At 44.9% G+C, this 18459-nt stretch overlaps 1 protein-coding gene across 1 annotated transcript; it reads right to left on the bottom strand.

The window, feature by feature from the left end:
* Window positions 1–244: 244 nt before the first annotated feature.
* Window positions 245–15940, bottom strand: SLC20A1 (solute carrier family 20 member 1). Its single transcript, XM_036873102.1, has 11 exons — window positions 15726–15940; window positions 14651–15266; window positions 14343–14483; window positions 14065–14150; window positions 8532–8628; window positions 5958–6077; window positions 4158–4430; window positions 3477–4035; window positions 2699–2884; window positions 2067–2151; window positions 245–1223 (listed from the first exon to the last, which is right to left on the bottom strand). The coding sequence occupies exons 2-11, from the start codon at window positions 14994–14996 to the stop codon at window positions 1062–1064; spliced, it is 2055 nt and encodes a 684-aa protein (XP_036728997.1). The 5' UTR covers window positions 14997–15266; window positions 15726–15940; the 3' UTR covers window positions 245–1061.
* Window positions 15941–18459: the final 2519 nt, after the last annotated feature.

Genomic DNA, 18459 nt, shown 5'->3' with positions numbered 1-18459 from the left:
TACGTGCTAACACGGAAATGTCTAGGATGTGCTGGTAAAAAATGCCAAACAGTTAGAAATGCCCCATGGAGGAATGTCACGTATATTCTGGGATCACAAGAAATGTACCAGGGAGGAGTGGGGAACTTTAAGCTAGAGGGCAGTTCTCACTTGTTAAGATACCACACTCTCCTAAGAATTGCATAAGGCTGACTGATCAGGAGCTCAGATGCTTCAAATATATGAACAAAACCAATGAGACGTGTTTTCTAAAAACGGTAGGCTTTTTTATTCAGTTAAGAGGTAGACAGATGAACATGGAAGGCTGGCCCATTTAACTCACCCAAAGTTCATATTCCACTGCATTCATCCATCCCACACGGCCAGAAATCTTAAAGAGAAATAACCAAGGCTGCCAGAAGGATTTTTCTTCCTACTTCTTCTTAGCAATAATAGTCAGTGAACTGCTTGCAAAGACGTTACTACTAACTTAAATTTTCACCGTGTCCAAAGAACCTTGTCCTTATAAGAAGTTCACGTATGCCAATAGAACCTGCCACTACCGACAGGAGGGCAGGGTACAAATGACTATTTTTCTAAGAGACTACAAGGGAAGCTTCGGTTACGGTGTTTGCTGTTAAGTCCCTGTGCGTGTTAGGGCAGAAGCTGGTGAAACCAACAAAGCAGAGCACACTCTGTCAAATGGCTCTGAATGGTTGTTTTAAAACGAAACAAAACAAACAAAAAAAATCACAAGTTATCTTCAGAGACAACATTAAAACATAATGGAATTGAAGCCTGATACAAAAAGTAGAGAAATATATACAGGAATTCACAGCCCAGAAGGAAAAGGGACCTCAACAGGAACCAGTGGAAACCTGGCTACTTTACATAGCTAATTTTGAGACAAGTCATATTTAGCACAAGAGCAATTATAGCACAAGTAACGCTTCCCTCCCACAGCTCCCAAACTTTAAAAGAGACTCCTGTCAGTCTTCTATAACACTGTAATCATTCTTCAAAGGAACAGGAATGTGTAAGGTGGTCCCAAACACTGACCCGAATTTTCATCTCAAACAGCTTCACACTCTGAGGATGACGTATTTGAAGACTGCCATGATGGCAGCACTGATAACGCCAGAAATGGGGACTGTGACAAACCAGGCCATAAAAATGTTGCGGAAGAGCCGCCAATCAACAGCCTTTTTGGATCGGAGCCAGCCAACGGACACGACAGAGCCCACCTACGGGAGAAAACAATCGAGGAAACTGGTTACTGAAGTGCCGATGGCATTTTGTTAAATAGACCCGTGACTTTATGTAGGTAAGGAGCCCCAGACCGCTGGACCGATCCATGAAAGCTGGTGTGTAACAAGATGAAGGCAATATAAAATCCAATCACGGAATCTGTGCTAATTGGGGTAAAAGAGGGAAAGAAAATTCCCTTTTCCCTTCTGAGCTGCTGGAATTTAATGAACTACATTAATAATAACAAAGACTGCTTTAATAATAGATTCCTTTAAGTTTTAGGTTTCCCAAAGATTCTAGAGGGAGGCTGCTATTAGACCTAATAGCCAATCACCCACAGATCTCTCTGGAAGAAAAAGAATGACTCAAAGGCTCCATGATGAACCAACTTAAATTCCCTTAAGGAAGCCAGTTTCTTCCTTTCCCTATAGTTATCCTATGGTTATTAGATGGTCATCAAGCAACCTTAGGATTCAATAAGTTTCTCAGGACTTCAATCCTGAGATGCTCTGAATATATGCTTGCTTCAAATAAACTGCCCTTCAACAGTCCAACAAGCCTCACAGACTTGCTACCTCTATAAAAAGGGGCTTTTGCCTCGTTTAGGGAGAAAATATACTATCTGCTTAAATAAAAGTAATAGACACAAGAAATTGCACAATGTGTATTTACATTCTTATAGTCAACTTGTCCTAAACTTGTGAACTCTTCGAGACTCCCACGGTATAACACCAAATTATCAAAGGAAAAAAACCAAAAAACAAAAAGAACAAAAAAATACCTCTCAACATATCTACTAAAACCACTCAAAAGACACAGTACCTCTACATTACACTTACTTTACAATGTGTTGTACTGATGGGAAGGCCAATATTCGATGCAATTACTACAGTGAGGGCAGATGCCAGTTCAATACTGAAGCCGCTGTGGACACAAACAGATCACCTGTCAAGAATGGAACTTAAATTTTGGTAAGTTAGCACTATCCCAAAGTTCACGCAATCTTGCTGTGCTCTACCCGGTGCCAAAAACGCCACCAACATCTTTAGTTTGCTCTAACTCCTGAAATCTGCTTGAAATCAGGCCATGAGATTCCTCTTCCCTTTTCCAGCGTTTGAGGTTTTAAGGTTTTCTGGAAGCCCATTCTTAAAGCTTGCACTTTCACTTTGAATTTAGTAAGCATCAGTGTTGGCTCCATAAGGACAGAGATAAAAGCCAAGTGCACATAGCTAGTAACTCTTAGCACACACATCTTTCTCAGAAGTTATTTTGTTAAAAAGAGTCCACTGGAGTTGAACAGATAAATTATGTTTAAGGGCCAGACGATAAGGAAAATCTAAAAAGTTCACACCAAAGAGAGTAACATCGGGAACTTAGACAAACTTGGTTACTTTATGTAGTAGCACTGTACAGTATTACGTATCTTAAGAAAATGAGCATTAACCTAGTAAGACCTGCTTTACCAACTTACCTAGAGGGTGTGATTGGTGTCAGATCTTTCCCCATGGTCTGGATAACTCTCCTTCCCCAAACCCATAGACCAATACAGATACCAACACCACCATAGAGCAGAAGCCATATTGGTGTTGCTACTTTCGAGGAAACATCTCCCGTGTCATAAACCAGATACAAAGCAACCAGAGGACCGATGGCATTGCTGAAAGAAAAAAAGAGGGCAGGGATGATTTTTCTGGCAAAACTAAAACTTGGCAAGAATCTATTTGTTAACTGACTTACTTAGTTTTCTAAAGCAAAGCTTTCATTAGAAACTGGTCTTTCAAAGGAAATAGATGGAACCCCAACATACACAACAGAAGAAAATGAGAGCTCTTCTCAGAGGGGAAACGCCACGCATCTGGTGGCCTGTCTTCCTACAGGCCCACCTAAAGCAAATTTTGGGTTCCAACGAACAGCTGACAAACCACAGAACTAGGACTAACCACCTACAAATTCATTCTAGGGGGCAGTGATTCTATCAAAGAACTGGCTCCCATCTCGATAAAAGGCTTCTCTGTGAAAGATATATGTGTTTATCACCTACAGAGACAAACATATTCTTTGTAATCTCTCTGAAGAAAAAATTTTTCTTCCTGTTTTTTTAAGTCAATTAACTGCTATTACCTCACCCTTTCTACATTATTCAGTGTCCCACGGGTGGTATAAGTACCAAAGCCACAAGCAGAGCCTTATAAAAGGATTAGGCGGTATAAAAATAGCACGAGCAGTGCCAAGAATCATAATCGACTGACCTGACGTCATTGCCACCATGGGCGAATGACCCAAAGCAGGCCGTGAGAATCTGCAGGAACTGGAAGAGGAGAGACACTTCTGGTTTGTCCTGGTCACACCATTCTTCTAGAGAGTTGGTGCTTCCTTTTCTGTCGCCCAGACCCATCTCGGCCTTGACACTCATGTCGATCTCGGATGCTGAGTGAATATCAGACACGGCGTTGCAGTAACTGGTGTAACTGTCCATTCGAATTCGCTTCTTGCTGTCTCCGTTAGGCCACGTCAGCTTCTCCATCTCTTCACCCTTCTGTTCACCTTCTTTGGCACGGAATGAATCCAGGGGCATGCCACAGATCGCCATGGTATAGGAAGTGTAGCTATTATTGCGCCTCAAGGGTTTGTCGCCGGAGTCTCCCATGCAGTCGCCCACCTTGGCAAGATGTAACTTATGGAGCAGCTCTTTGTACAAGCCGGAATCTTTATGCACGGTGTGATACTGATAGTGGCCGCTGGAGTTTATCTGGTTACTGACAGCTTGACTGAACTGAACTAGGTTCCCGTTAGGTAACTGCACTGCACCTGGCCAAGACCAAAAGGTGACACTCAATGCCAGGAGCGTGAAGTCCGAACGCAGAGCCCCGCAGCAGTACTGCTAACAACGGGAAACTCGCCTTGCCCCGCCCGAGGGAGAGTCCACTCACCGTTCACGGTGCCGTCTATGCTGGTTTCCTCTTTCAGGTCCACGCTGGGAAGCCTCTCTCGCTCGGGAGCTTCCTCCAAGTCTCCAAGTTTGAACGAGACCGTTCTCTCCTCCACTGCAGCCCGGAGGGGCCCAGTGGCTGCCGACCCTACCTCCGTAACGGGATTCCTGGTTTCAGTATCACTGAGCGACAACTTTGTTTCTTCATGGTCTTCTTTCAAGCTATTCTTTTTTTCCATTAAGGGGCTTTCAGAAGGACTACACTTGATTTCTCCTAGAAAAGAAGGATGTTTTTGTTTGGTTTTGACCAAACTAACTTGCTCTACACTTCCCCTTTCCCTCACCTCAAAAAAAAAAAAAATCCTTCTTGAAATAAGACCACATGTAAACTTCAGTGAAAATTCAGGATAATTTTCCTGTCTGCTTTATCTGCCGTATCGCTTAATCTCTCACTTGGGAAGAAACCAGCAATACAAATGCAGAACACCCTATTACTAGGGGTTGCAAAGCTTTTCAGTGAAGGGCCAGACGGTAAAATCTTTTAGGCTCTGCGGACTCTGCTATAAATTCTTGTTCTTTACAGAACCCTTCACAAATGTGGAAACCATTCTGAGCCTCCTGCTGACCCCTTCTGAGGGGAAAGCAGCTCAAGCATGGGGCTGAGAGAAAACTGAAAATTCTGACTTCATCTAGTGCACGTTCTTTTTAAAAACTGGCCCCAAATTTCAGTCTGTGAGTTCAAGCAAAATGACACGGCTCAAGGCAGGCAACTAAAGGTGACTTGAATGTCCACCTCTAGAAAACAAAGACATGTGCCTTATGGTTCTAGGTCCCATGGCCAGGTAGGAACGCTTTCTGCCTCTGTACCAATGCCCAGTCTGTTTCCGTGTTCATTCAGGCATCCCAGTCAAGCTACAAAGCAGGATATAGAACATTAGCGAGACCTGTCTCATCTTCTCCCAGACTGAGGGAGAATCAAGGTCACGAAGGCCTGAAGGCCGGCAGACTAGCGCAGGGCCTCTCGGAGGCTCCGGAGCGCAGCTGCATGACGCAGCGCTCTTCTGGTGCCACTGCTGTCTGTGCAGCCCTCCACTTCTTCAAAGAACAAACTTAAATCACTACCCGAGCAGTTGCAGATGAAAAGGGCAGAAAAAGATCATTTCAAGAGAGTTCAAGTAGTAAGGAAAGGAATACAAGATTTAATTAAGACCTATACTAACCAAAACGGTATGCCATATTTGATTATACTGAAATACTCCATACAGTAATGGTCTAAATGATCCCTTCATGACACTTGAAAATGTCTACCTCTGGAATCTGTACTCCGATTCTGAGAATTAACCAAATCTAAAGTCAGATAATATATTAGCATAGCTCTGAATATCTGAATCTGAAGGCATTAGTTTTGGTAAATGTTTCCTGTGAAAATATTTCATACCTACCTTTTATTTTTCATTAAGGTATCCTCATCCCTCTCAATTAATGTAGACTACAACTTCTCTGTATTTATCTAGCATGTCACTGGCAAGTGATCAAGGTACAGTAAAAGAAGAAAAAATAGATTAAGTGCCTAGCTTGTCTGGCGGCCCAAATAAGGTCAAATATGCCTTATGACTAGGTCTCAGGTCATTTTAAGTTAATAAGAACATAGTTTGGACAATAAACCTATATCCGCAAATTTCCATGTAAATTTTCTGGCTTTACCAATCTATCCAAGTAGCGGATTTTTACAGATGGCTAAACAAAAAGCAGCAAGCACAACATTACTAGTTAAAATTTTCTGCTATAATTTGTTACTTACGTTCAATTTTTCTCTTCATCCTGGGACATACAAAGAACCAGACGATAAGGGCACAGAAAACTGCACATCCCACCGAGATGAGGATGGTACCCCACAGAGGAAGTTTGTCAAAGCCCAGCACTAGGAGATAAAATGGTGCATCTTGAAAACCCCAGGGCAACTGCCCCCCTGTAATAACGTGTAAACCCTCCTCTGGGGACTCTGGGGTTCCCCAAGCCAGCCCATCACCCTTTACAGCTGTTGCCAGCCTTAGGTCCACAGGATTTACTGTGTTAGTGGCTATACAAATTTGGGAGAAAAATCCCATAGTATCTGAAATCCACACCGGTCTGGCCCACTTTAAACACCTGCTAGACTGACATCTCCCAAGCTCCTTCACATTAGGCTTTTTCCTTTCTTTGCTTTAGAAGACAGATTACTACACTGAGGATCTGCCAACTGGCTATGAAAAAAAATGGAAGCATTCCACTGCCCAGCCTCCAGATGGGAGCGGCCACACGTTACATTTGCACATAAGATTTTAACGTTAAAAAAGGAAAGTGCCCCAGTCGTCACATTTCTCATACTGATATAATTAGTTCTCTGTGGAAGTTATCACATCCATTGTACTAGCAAAATCCTTTAGAGCAAGATTATCTCTTAGGACGCATTATCAAACTAAGATACATTTACCTATCAAGGGATAAGAATAGTTCAAAGGGCTGTCTTTCACAAAAAGAAAATAGAGTGGTAATCATACTAACAAGCCACATCTTAAACAGAGTCATGCCTACTTCTCACATGGCTCAGGGATCATTAACTAGTTATCTGGTTATCACGTAAACGCCAACAGCCTCCAAGCCACTCGTCTATATTTAATGACAGAAGCAAAGCACTAGACAACACTATTTAAGACTAAAAGATGTTATAATGATCTGTGGTTTATCCAAGAACAGCTTTAGTTACTTGTGGTTGTTTTGCTTATTAGGAATTACTTATAAAATGGAAATTCTATTGTTCTTCAAAATGATTAGTATATAAAAATCAGATATAAATTGAGGCCCCTTCAAAACTAAAGTTCTGTAATGACTAAATCTTTCCATTTTAATTCCTGCTATCAATTCTAATCATGTAGTTAGTCACACAAACTAAAATATACATGAAATTTAATCAATCTCTGTATCACAATTTAAATTTGCCTACGTTCCAAGTCAAAAAAGGGAAATGAGACTGGTTTTTCTTGTAAATGATCGACCAAAGGACAGGACAAAAATATCCACATTCCCTTTTCAAAGACGATTGAAAATGCAAGTCTCTAATTTCAATTTCACTGAACTATGAGCTTTGATGCTACCACATAAAACATCAGTGCTTAGAGCCTCATAGAGACTTTTTTAGTTTAACATGAAGAAGCCAATTTAAAACAGAATGGAAAGGTAGCAGGCAAGCTTTCCTTTGCCTGTAGCATTTGGTAAGGAGTCTGGTATCCCCTAAATAAGATCAACATCCTCATAAAGTTGTCCAATTTCTTTCCTGATTATTCTAATAAAGACATGGTTAAAAATACTTAGCTAACTCCATTTTTTGTCAGTGACTTATTACTTCAGTGAGGTTTATGAAGCAAGTTACAATCCATTAGTCAGAAATAAAATCAATTTGGTGGGCCACAATGAGCATTTTAAAAAGCTAAAAAGAATACTTGCAAATATGAGTGCATAGCACATAACAAGGTTAAGTAGCTTCAAGATACTATTCCAGTTATCCTTCCCTCTCTCCCCCTCCCTCTCTAAGTATGTGTGTGCCGGGCAGCAATGTACAATGTCTTTCTTCCAGTGTGTCACAACAGTCAAAAGATTGAAAGCCACTGACCTGACGGGTCAAAGGCCATCAAGCCAAATGAACCTAGACAGGAAAACTGACTGATCAAGACATGTACCGTCCTGTCTAACAAGTTACAGGTTATCAATCTTTTTCAATTGCTAAATGAAACACGTATCACAATTTAATCCATGTTTTGCCTTCGTTCCAACATAAAAGTCATCAACATTTCAATCTTTATATTCTCACAAATATTTTTCCTCTTAGCTGCATGAATTCTTCTTCCAAGTGCACTTAGGGCAGGTGTTAAACATCCCAACTCTTCTCATTCAAGCAGATTCAGGGGAGTAAATTTAGAAACAAAAAGGAGCTCCACTTGGGAGAGAAAAATGAGACTATCCAGCAAACCAGTCCTAAATGACTGATCATCGAAGACCAAATATAACTAATGACTCTTCAGTAGTCGAGGTAACATCAATTCCGGTATTTTTAGCATAGATAGGAAAGAGGGAGGGAGAAGATCAAATTATCGGTGGATCCTGTGAAGACTAAAGAGTAAAGGTCTGTAGTGATTTAGAATCTGAGCAGGTCTCTTTGGTTGAAAAACTATCTAGGTTAACTCAGCATACACTAGCCTGCAGCCTTCTGAAATGGGCGCAGGCCAGCCACCTTCTAGGAGATTTCAGCCCTGTAAACAAAAAGGGGTAAATTGGGCATTTAATGCAAGTTTTAGAAACAACTTTAAATTCACATTTAAATATTCTGATATGTACTTACAAGGTGCTCCAGTGTACATGATGGAAAAGAGGTTGATTCCAATTGTGCAGGCATAGAACACTGGCAAAGCTCGCAACCCATTAGGAACGGGATCTGCCTGTAAAATATCATTAGCACTAAGAGCAAGATCTTAAAAGCTGTAAAAACTTAACCCATTTCCATAGAACCTTATCAAAGGGCAGCTTCAGGAATTAGTTCCAATAACTATCTCTCCATAGCAGTTTCCAAGGCCAAATGGTCTTCTCTTACATTTGCTCCTGGAAGTTCCCCTACCAAGGCTGATCTCATCTTCTACATCTATCTGAATTTAACTATGTGTTTGGTTTAATGTTTGGGGGTTGGTTAGGTTTTTGTTGCTGTTATTCTTTTTTTTTGGCTTCGTTGCATCTTTGTTGCTTCGCTTGGGTTTTCTCCAGTTGTGTCAAGCGGGGGCTACTCTTTGTTGCAGTGCACGGGCTTCTCATTGCGGTGGCTTCTCTTGTTGCAGAGCATGGGCTCTAGACATGAGGGTTTCAGGAGTTGTGGCATGCGGGCTCAGTAGTTGTGGCTCGCGGGCTCTAGAGCACAGGCTCAGTAGTTGTGGTGCATGGGCTTAGCTGCTCCGTGGCATGTGGGATCTTCCCGGACCAGGGCTCGAATCCATGTCCCCTGCATTGGCAGGTGGATTCTTAAACCACTGTGCCACCAGGGAAGTCCCTGTTGCTGTTATTCTTAACAAGGCTACCTATTACTAGTGACTGGTGGTGTCCTGAATAATCAGTTTCAACCCCCAGGGCTCTAAGGTACCTCATGTCCAGATATAAATCTGAGCACACACCTGAAAATGTACTATATAGGAGAGATCAAGAAACAGACTATGAGATATTAATTTCTTACCTGACTTTATACCTGCAATGACTTCTTAAAAACAAAACATGTAGTAGAATATACCAGCAACAACCATCTTATCTAGACATTTGATAAATATGCCACAACTAATGATTTACCAAAGTGCTAAGATAAAAATCAATCGTACACTAGGTCACCTCCTCATTTAACAGACTGTGCCAAGCACTAAAATGTGGGAGTGAATGAGACAAAGTTCCTGCTCTCACAGAACTGACATTTACATTCTAGTACAGAATCACGCTATGAAGAAAAAAGAAGGGGAAGGAGGCAGGGGTGGAAGGAGGTGCACACTTTAATTCTTGGGGGGTGGGGCAGGAGATAGTCCAAAGACCATCAGTGGAGCAAAGACACAAATGTGTTAGGTCAACAAGCCATGAGCCAGGTACACACGCAGGGGTAGAAAGAGCAGCCAGAGAGCAGGCTGCCTGGAGGGCAGAGTATCCCAGAGACATCAGCAAGTACAAAGACCCTGAGGCAAACACTTGAACTGTCTGAGGAACAGCAAGGAGGCCAGTGTGACTGGAAACAGAGTTAAAAACAAGAGCACAGATCTGAATACATGGGAAGACTAAACTTTAAAGATATTGTGAGGTCAAAGGTTTAATGCTATCTTGAATCACAATCCAATGGAAAATCCTGGGGAGGAATAGACAAGGAGAAGAATCATAAATACATCAGAAGAGTGAGGTAATGGCTTAAGATCAAGGAAACGGAAAGTAGAGGTGCCATTCCAAATCAGCAGAGATGGGCCCTCAACGAAAACCACTCTGAATATTACCTTCCCTATCCGTAGTTTAAAAGAATGCTACAGGTAGGGAATTGGTCAAAACAAAAATAGCCAATAAAACCTAAGCATCAGGGCTTCCCTGGTGGCGCAGTGGTTAAGAATCCACCTGCCAATGCAGGGGACACGGGTTCAAGCCCTGGTCCGGGAAGATCCCACATGCCACAGAGCAACTAAGCCCGTGAGCCACAACTACTGAGCCTGCGCTCTAGAGCTCACGAGCCACAACTGCTGAGCCCATGTGCCATAACTACTGAAGCCTGCACGCCTAGAGTCTGTGCTCCGCAACAAGAGAAGCCACTGCAATGAGAAGCCCGCACACTGCAACGAAGAGTAGCCCCCGCTCACCACAAGTAGAGAAAGCCCACGTGCAGCAACGAAGACCCAACGCAGCCAAAAATTAATTAATTAATTTAAAAAAAAAAAAAAAACCTCATCATCTCTGAGTAACTCAACCATGTAGGTCCCACCCCAAGGGTAGTCAGTAAGGTTATGAACCTGAGGTGTATATACATTTTTCTTCTAAGAACTATCTGTGCTTTTAAGAAATTCTCCAAGGAACCTAAGACCACCCCCCGAAATCAAAATCCATAAGGGTTCTAGACATTTGCAGGGGCTTCTCTTTCTCCCTTTTGCTACCTCCGAACTCCTCTTAGCCACTCCCCCAGGAGGTAACCAGGGCTAACATTTTATTGAGTGTTTACCACCATATGACTCACCTAACACTTAAAACTTACAAGTAAATATCTCATCATCCAGTTATATGGGATGGGAAAGGGGGTCTTCATAACCCATTTTCAACCATAATAGTTCATTTTTTATATATCGGACGTTCCAGTAAACTAAAGGAAAAAGTTCCTGAGTTTGAAAAGATGACCTAGATATATTTAATGAGATTCCTGACAGAAGGGAGAATGCTGAAAGGCCCACTTTCTTTGACTAGAATTTAAACACTCAACAGGAAAGCTCCCTTTCCCCTATTCCTTGTTTACTGTTCCCAATCCTTAACCTCCACTCTGCTTTTTCCTACTAGACTACCCAACACCCTTGGAACATTCAGAAAGTTGAAAATTTTTAAAAGCACTTTTAATGTTAATTTCCAAAACAGAATCTTTAGTTGGAAAGTATCTTAATGGTCAAATATTTAGATTTTAACAGCCAAGACCACCAAAGGTTACTAGTGTAAAAATGTTTTTTTGAGATTTAAAATGTAACAGTAGAGCTTCCCTGGTGGCGCAGTGGTTGGGAGTCCGCCTGCTGGTGCGGGGAGCACGGGTTCGGGCCCTGGTCCGGGGGGATCCCACATGCCGCGGAGCAACTAAACACAACTACTGAGCCTGTGTGCCACAACTGCTGAGGCCGGCGTGCCTGGAGCCCGTGCTCCGCGGCGGGAGGGGCCCCCGGGGTGAGAGGCCCGCGCAGGGCAGTGAGGTGTGGCCCCTGCTCACCGCAGCCGAAGAGCCCGCGCGCAACAGGGAGGACCCAACACAGCCAAAATAAAATAAAATAACAAAATAAATAAAATTTTTTAAAAAATAAATTTAAAAAAATTTTTAAAAAATAAAATAAAATCTAACAGTAACCAGAAATATTCAGCCTCATCACCTAAAAATTCATCTGTTATTGATAGATTAAACACAAGAGTATGTGCCTGCCTGTGTGTGTGTGCGGATAGATTCTCAAAGTCCATATTGAATAGTTTTAAACACTATTCCAATCATTCCAATCATTTTTTTTAATATTTATTTATTTATTTTGGCTGTGCCGGATCTTTTTTTTTTTTTTTTTTTAATTTTTATTTATTTGTTTATTTATTTATGGCTGTGTTGGGTCTTCGTTTCTGTGCGAGGGCTTTCTCTAGTTGCGGCAAGCGGGGACCACTCTTCATCGCGGTGCGCGGGCCTCTCACTATCACGGCCTCTCTTGTTGCGGAGCCCAGGCTCCAGACGCGCAGGCTCAGTAATTGTGGCTCACGGGCCTAGTTGCTCCGCGGCATGTGGGATCTTCCCAGGCCAGGGCTCGAACCCGTGTCCCCCGCATTGGCAGGCAGATTCTCAACCACTGCGCCACCAGGGAAGCCCATGTGCCGGATCTTAGTTGCAGCACACAGGATCTTTTAGTTGTGGCATGCGGACTTCTTAGTTGCGACATGCAAACTCTTTAGTTGCAGCATGCATGCGTGATCTAGTTCCCTGACCAGGGATTGAACCTGGGCCCCCTCCATTGGGAGCAGAGAGTCTTACCCACTGGACCACCAGGGAAGACCTATTCCAATCATTCTTGATCATGTCCATCCTCATACCCCATGAAGAATATATAATTAAGAAGTTAATATATCTAACTTAAGGTCTCTAACTAAGGATAAAAATGCCTGGCATGCATTCCCCAAATGAGAGGTCTGGGCACCTGAAAATCCCACTTTGCACCTGAAAGCATGACCATTCCTCCTCCAGAAAAGAAGTTTATTTTGGCTTGAGACACACAAAGCCTCTCCAGAATCCGAACAATCTGTCTCTCAATAATCCACAAAGACCCAGTGTAAACCCTTATGAGCACAAATCCATAACAGGGGATCCTAGCAATTCTCCTGCTTCTCTGGTAAGGAGCAAGCTATACGGCTCTAAAAATACGAAGAGCTCTGATCCCTGACTACTACTAAGCTTCAAATGGAAGCATCACGTTATCATATTCTACAGCTGTGGGGAGTAGGAGGGTAGGTGCTATTCATTACCTGCTTGCTAAATAAGACAATGCCAAACTTTGAGTCCGTTAATATCAACGAACTGTTTACTCTCAAATTATACCAAGCTATAGAGGTTTCAAGTTTTCAAAGTATTACACTGCTATCTTTTGCCAGACTCAGGCCATGGTAAATAGTGATTAGTGAGTCACTTTACCAGTTATTGAATTTCTATAGAAAAGTACATATCCTTCCCTAGAGAAGCTCAGAACTAGACCAAACAAATGGCTCTGAATACATTCTTACCCCTTGGGATTAAGCTACCTATCTCCCTTCACTCAGATTTCTTCAGTTTAGAAGAATTTTTAAGAACTTACAATGGACCGTTAAGAGCCATTCACCTCAGGAAAAGGACAACTTTGTTTCCTGAGAAAAATGCATTTATTCTTACTGTAACTCAGTCCAACGACAACATCCCTTGTTGTCTACATTTATTTTGGAGCCAGCATCAGACTTCTTGATAAAAAAAAAATGCTATCAGGTCCCTCAAAAGGGATTTTCAAATGGACAGGAAATTAAATGGCTGTCTGGAATTTTTTTTTTTTTTTTTTTTTGCCAAGAAAAACAAAACAAAATTACCTTTACTGGTTCCTTTTTACCTATTCTGAGCTATTAGAGTCAAGTCACTGTGAGAGGTAGGGTGTCTACCATGAAGCTTACAAGCTGGTTTCAATAATCAACACTCTAGAAATAACTATGTAGGGACCCAAACTATTCCACTTTAACTGGCAGCTACGAAAAAGTCACCCAGGACATTGTGATTTGTTGAACCCTAAGCTTACAATTCAGACTGGCTTGCATATGATGGTGATTTAAAGTAGTAATCCGCATGCAGCTAAACAAAGCCACTCCAAATACATTTCCTTAATTTTTTCTTTCAGTCTCTCCAATTTCTTGGCACACTATAGTGTTCAATTTTTCCTTCCCAAATGCCTTCTTGGGTATTGAAAACTTGCTTCTTTCAGAAAATTCAACATACGAGAAGAGGTATACAAAACAAAGAATTTTTCTAACTTTCCAAGGCCACACTCCTACACACCGATCACATTTGCAAAAATGCTATCGGTTTGAATACCATTGAGTGTGACTTATTACAGGTCATGGGGGGAGAGAAAGATTACCTTACGGAGGATGAATGCACGAACAAGGAAGAATAAAATTCCAGACATAATACCAGAAAGCAGCGGTGAAACGAACCAAGACATCACTGGAATAGAACACATTAAGAAAAAAATGTCAACTAATGGAAATCAGGAACCAAAACACACTTTAAATTTTAGTCCTCTCTTCTCAAAACTTTAGTCCGTCCCTCCAATTTTACACCATATTCTCCCATACACAACGCCATGGTAACACGACAAGAAGAAAAGAATAAAAAGCCATTTAGAATTAAACATACCAATTTTTATCAGTTCTGACCACTTGACCCCCTCCTGCCCCTTCGCCACCAGGGAGAAACCAATGGTTGCACCAACGATACAATGGGTTCCAGAAATGGGAAGCTTCAAAAACGAAGCCACTAGTTGCCACACAGCAGAACCTGAAACACATCAAGTTTAATTAAGTACGTGACAAAATTCCATTATGTACGAAGTGCATATTACTGAATGTAATAATCTGAATCAAGGCAGAGCACAAGAATGGAACTACCCATGATAAGAATTTCCTCGCCCACCACTGTTAGGACGATACGAATAAAAAACTTACCAAACATCGCACTGACAGAGCCGGCCATCAGCAGCTCTTGGGTCGAGTTGTACATCTCCACGTCAATCAAGCCCTTCCTGATGGTTTCGCTCACTTTGGCCCCCAGCAGGACGGAGCCCACTGTCTCAAAGATACTAGCTAGGATGCAGGCTTGCTTCAGGGTCACTACACCTGATCCCACGGCTGTACCAAATGAATTTGCTACATCATTGGCTCCCACGGAGAACGCCAGGACAAATGCAATAATGAAGCCCAGGATAAGCATCCATAGGTAGTCCACCAACGGACCAGAAGCGGCAGTAGCAGCAATAGTAGTGGCAATCAGCGTTGCCATGGTAGATGCCATTCTCTAGAGTAGTGGTTCTTTAATTAATCAGAGAATTACTGAGCGGTTTTCGAGATGTGTAAACAGAATATGAGGTATCAAAAATGCTATAATAAATAATATATATTATATAAAATTAAATACTGTAAACTACGGCACAGAAACCGAGCTGGGGAGTTACTGCTATACGCTGCGTATGGGCATCTGTTGTCTGGGGTTTCTTTGGCTCTGGAGGGCTAGAAGCACGGAGCAGAATTCCATGGCGGAGAAGAGAAAGGACGCAAGTTCATCCTGGAAGGGGGGGTGGATAACAATAGCAGCGCGCTCTTGCGGTCCCGCCACCCCGCGACGGCCCACCGGGACTGGGGGCCCCCGGCCTTGCCCGCCGCCCGCGATCCGCTGTCCCGCGCCCCAAGCAGGACGCGCCGGGCGGCGGGCACGTGGCGCCGGGGACCACCTCGGCCCGCGCGCGCCCAGCCCGGCCCCCGCGCCGCCGGCCCGCGCGCGCCCTCCCCGCGAAAACCGGAAAAGGGCCGTTCCCGCGCGCGCCTCCCGGGGACCGCCAAAAAGGCCCGCGGGCGGGCGGATGGGGTGGCATGGGGCGGGGTGGGGGAGGGAGGCGGGTAGAGCCGAAAGCAGAACCCCACCGCGCCGCCAGCCCCGGCCCAGCCGGCCAGCCCCCGCGCCGCCGCGTCCGCGCCGGGCCCCGGGGAGAAGAAAGAGCCTTTCCAAGGTGGCGCCGCCACTCACCAAAGAAAACGAGGGGCCGAGCGGGAGACGAGGTCCAGGCTGCGGCGGCGGGCTAGGGCCACGGACGCACGCACCTGCTGTCGGCGAGCACACGGCCTGGGGCGGAGGCTCTAGGGATGGCTCGGCGGGGCTGGCGACCCACCCAGGAAGCAGCCGCGGACGCCTCAGCAGCCGAGAAGGAAAAGCACTCAGCGCGCGCCGGCAGCCATCACTCCAACAGCGCACCCCACCGGCCTCTACTTATAGCCGGCGCCGCGCACCGCGTGACCGGCCGCGCCTCGCGCCGCCCAGGAGCCCCGCCCCCGGGCTGACGCAGCCCCAGCGAACCCGGAGGGCCGGCCGGATGAGCCCGACCGCGGCGATCATTGGTCCGCCCAGCGCCGGCGGCCACGCCCCCAGCGGGGAGCCTGTCCACGTGGGGAGGGCCAGCCCCCTCCCTGCGGCCTTGCCCTGGCGTCTTGGCACCTTCTGGCCGCGCCTGCTGGTTAGCGGCGGAGGCCGCGGGGTGCCCTCACCCTGCCGCTGGAGGTCGTCAAGCGGGGATTGTAGAGGCCGCGACCAAGGTCATAGTTCCTCCCGCGCGAGCCCAGTTTTAAGGAGCTGGCCGCGCCTCAAGCCGCACTTTCAGCGCACTTGTGACCTGCCGCATCCGGAGGCCACACCTGGCCGAGTTCCCTCCCTCCCGTCCTCCCGGTGACGCTGCAGGAGAGCTCGCGCCCCGGGGCTCCGAATCCAGTCCCGGCACGTTGTCGCACCTGTGACTTGCCCTTGGCCAGACAGGCACTGTCCCTCGCCGGGGGAGGGAAAGGGCTCACGTGGTCGCTTTACTCCCGCAGTCATGCACTTGGGTGAAAACAGACTGAGCAGTCACGAGAACCAGGTTGTCTCCCAGTTATGGTGCAGAGCCCCAGGACGGCTGCGAGTCATCAGTTTCCCCGCGGCAGACCTGCGTTTTCTGCGCCGCAGCTGTGGCGCGTGGGGAAGGACGCTGCTCCGGATTCAAATCCTGACTCCTGCTTGCTGCAGTGTGTCACCTTGAGCGACTTCCAGATCTCTCTGACTGCGTTCTCAGGAATGTAAATTGTTAACAATCCCTACCTACCTGGTAGCGGGGATTAAGTGAGTTAACGTGTGTGAATGTGACTAGAACTCAGTAGGAGTTCAGTGAATGCTAATTTCCATCTTGCTCTTTCCGTGAATATTCCTGTTTTAGAATGTAGAAAAGGTTGTAAGGGTGTTCTCTTTGCATCCCGGAAGCTTTCCTATTTTGAGATAGATTGATTTCTGGCCCCCCTACATGGTATATAATGTAGTTTTGACATTAGTAAGATTTGCTCTGCACATTTAGGGGCATTTCACTCTTTGGCTTAAGTTCAAGACGAACCAATCATGCCAAGGGAGATTAAGGTCATCGTCTCTTGTCAGGGTTGTAGTGAGATTAAAGAATTCCCAACAGAAATATTTACCAGGCTTAGAATGTTCTGGAGCCCTCCCCGCCGTTTGCCATCTCTAGCAGCTGGGCACTGAATAGCAGGAACGAAGACGTTGTAAATCATTGCTATGTCCGGGTCATCTATAGAGGGTTAAACTCCACCGGAGTATCCTCTGACCTGCCTAGAAAATCTGGTGGAGTTATATGAGTAATTTACAAAGCTCTAAGTCCCAAGGTCATGTCCAAAAAAAGAAAATGCATGTCCGGGAGCACTGACCCTGGGGTGCAAATCTGATGTAATTCTGACATCTTAAATTGTACTCCTCCCTCCACCTTTACTTCATTTCCAGGTTATGAAAAAAAAATAAAGGACTGGTCTGTTAAAGGTCCTTAGTGTTCTGCCATTGAAAACAATAATTTTCAAAGCAGTTATTAAGGCAATTGCCTGGAACTTTTCCCAGTATGTGTTTTTTTTCATTCTGTCTGTTCTGTCTACTTTTGCTGGTCTGTGGTACTAGCTCTTTAAGTTGGCAAACACTTGCTGGACAGTGTCTGTTGAAGGCCGTGGGGCAGCCATGGTGCATATCTGTCAAGGCAAGGGCACAGTCCAGGCCTCCTGGGGTGGGTTTGAGGAGAGTGCTGGGGCAGAGATTCAGGAAATTCCCCTTGCGACACACATGAATGCTGTGAACATCTTCAGGCTCTAGAAGGGTTCTACCCTTTCTCCTTAGGACGACACTCAGAGTGAACTGGGCTGTAAAGGGACGTGGGGGGTTGCGTTGGGTTCTGGCCACCTCACCTGGGGAGAGAGGATCAGTGGGGTACAGCCCTTAGAGACCTGGACTTACCATGGTTGGGACGCCTCATCCTCCCATTGGGGAGGAGAGCTAGGGCTCTGCCTATGGAGAGAAGTTACAGTGCCTTGGAAATGGAAAAAGATGGAAAAATGAGGACCACCAATTCACACACAAATGGCGCTGGTTCTGACCTTACGGCTGAACACAGGAAAGAGGGCAGAGATCCCAAGGATGGTGTTTCTCTGTTAGAATCAAGGTGTTGGACACACTCTCTTGGACCCTAGCGAAGCCAGTTGGTCTAGTGGTTAAACGTATGGACAATAAAGCGGAACTACCTGCTCTGCTACTCACTAGTCACATAACCATGGGCAAGTACCTTCTATGCCTCAGTTTCCTCATCTGTAAAGGGGAGAGATTAAGAGTTGCTACTTCCTAGGGCTGTTGTGAGGACTCAATCAATGTACGTAAAGTCCTTTGAAAGGATGTCTACTCCGTGGCTGGTGTG

The sequence above is a fragment of the Balaenoptera musculus genome, chromosome 13, assembly GCF_009873245.2.
Source record: "Balaenoptera musculus isolate JJ_BM4_2016_0621 chromosome 13, mBalMus1.pri.v3, whole genome shotgun sequence".
NCBI classification, from domain to species: Eukaryota; Metazoa; Chordata; class Mammalia; order Artiodactyla; family Balaenopteridae; genus Balaenoptera; species Balaenoptera musculus.
This window is presented reverse-complemented; position numbering and strand designations above follow the sequence as displayed.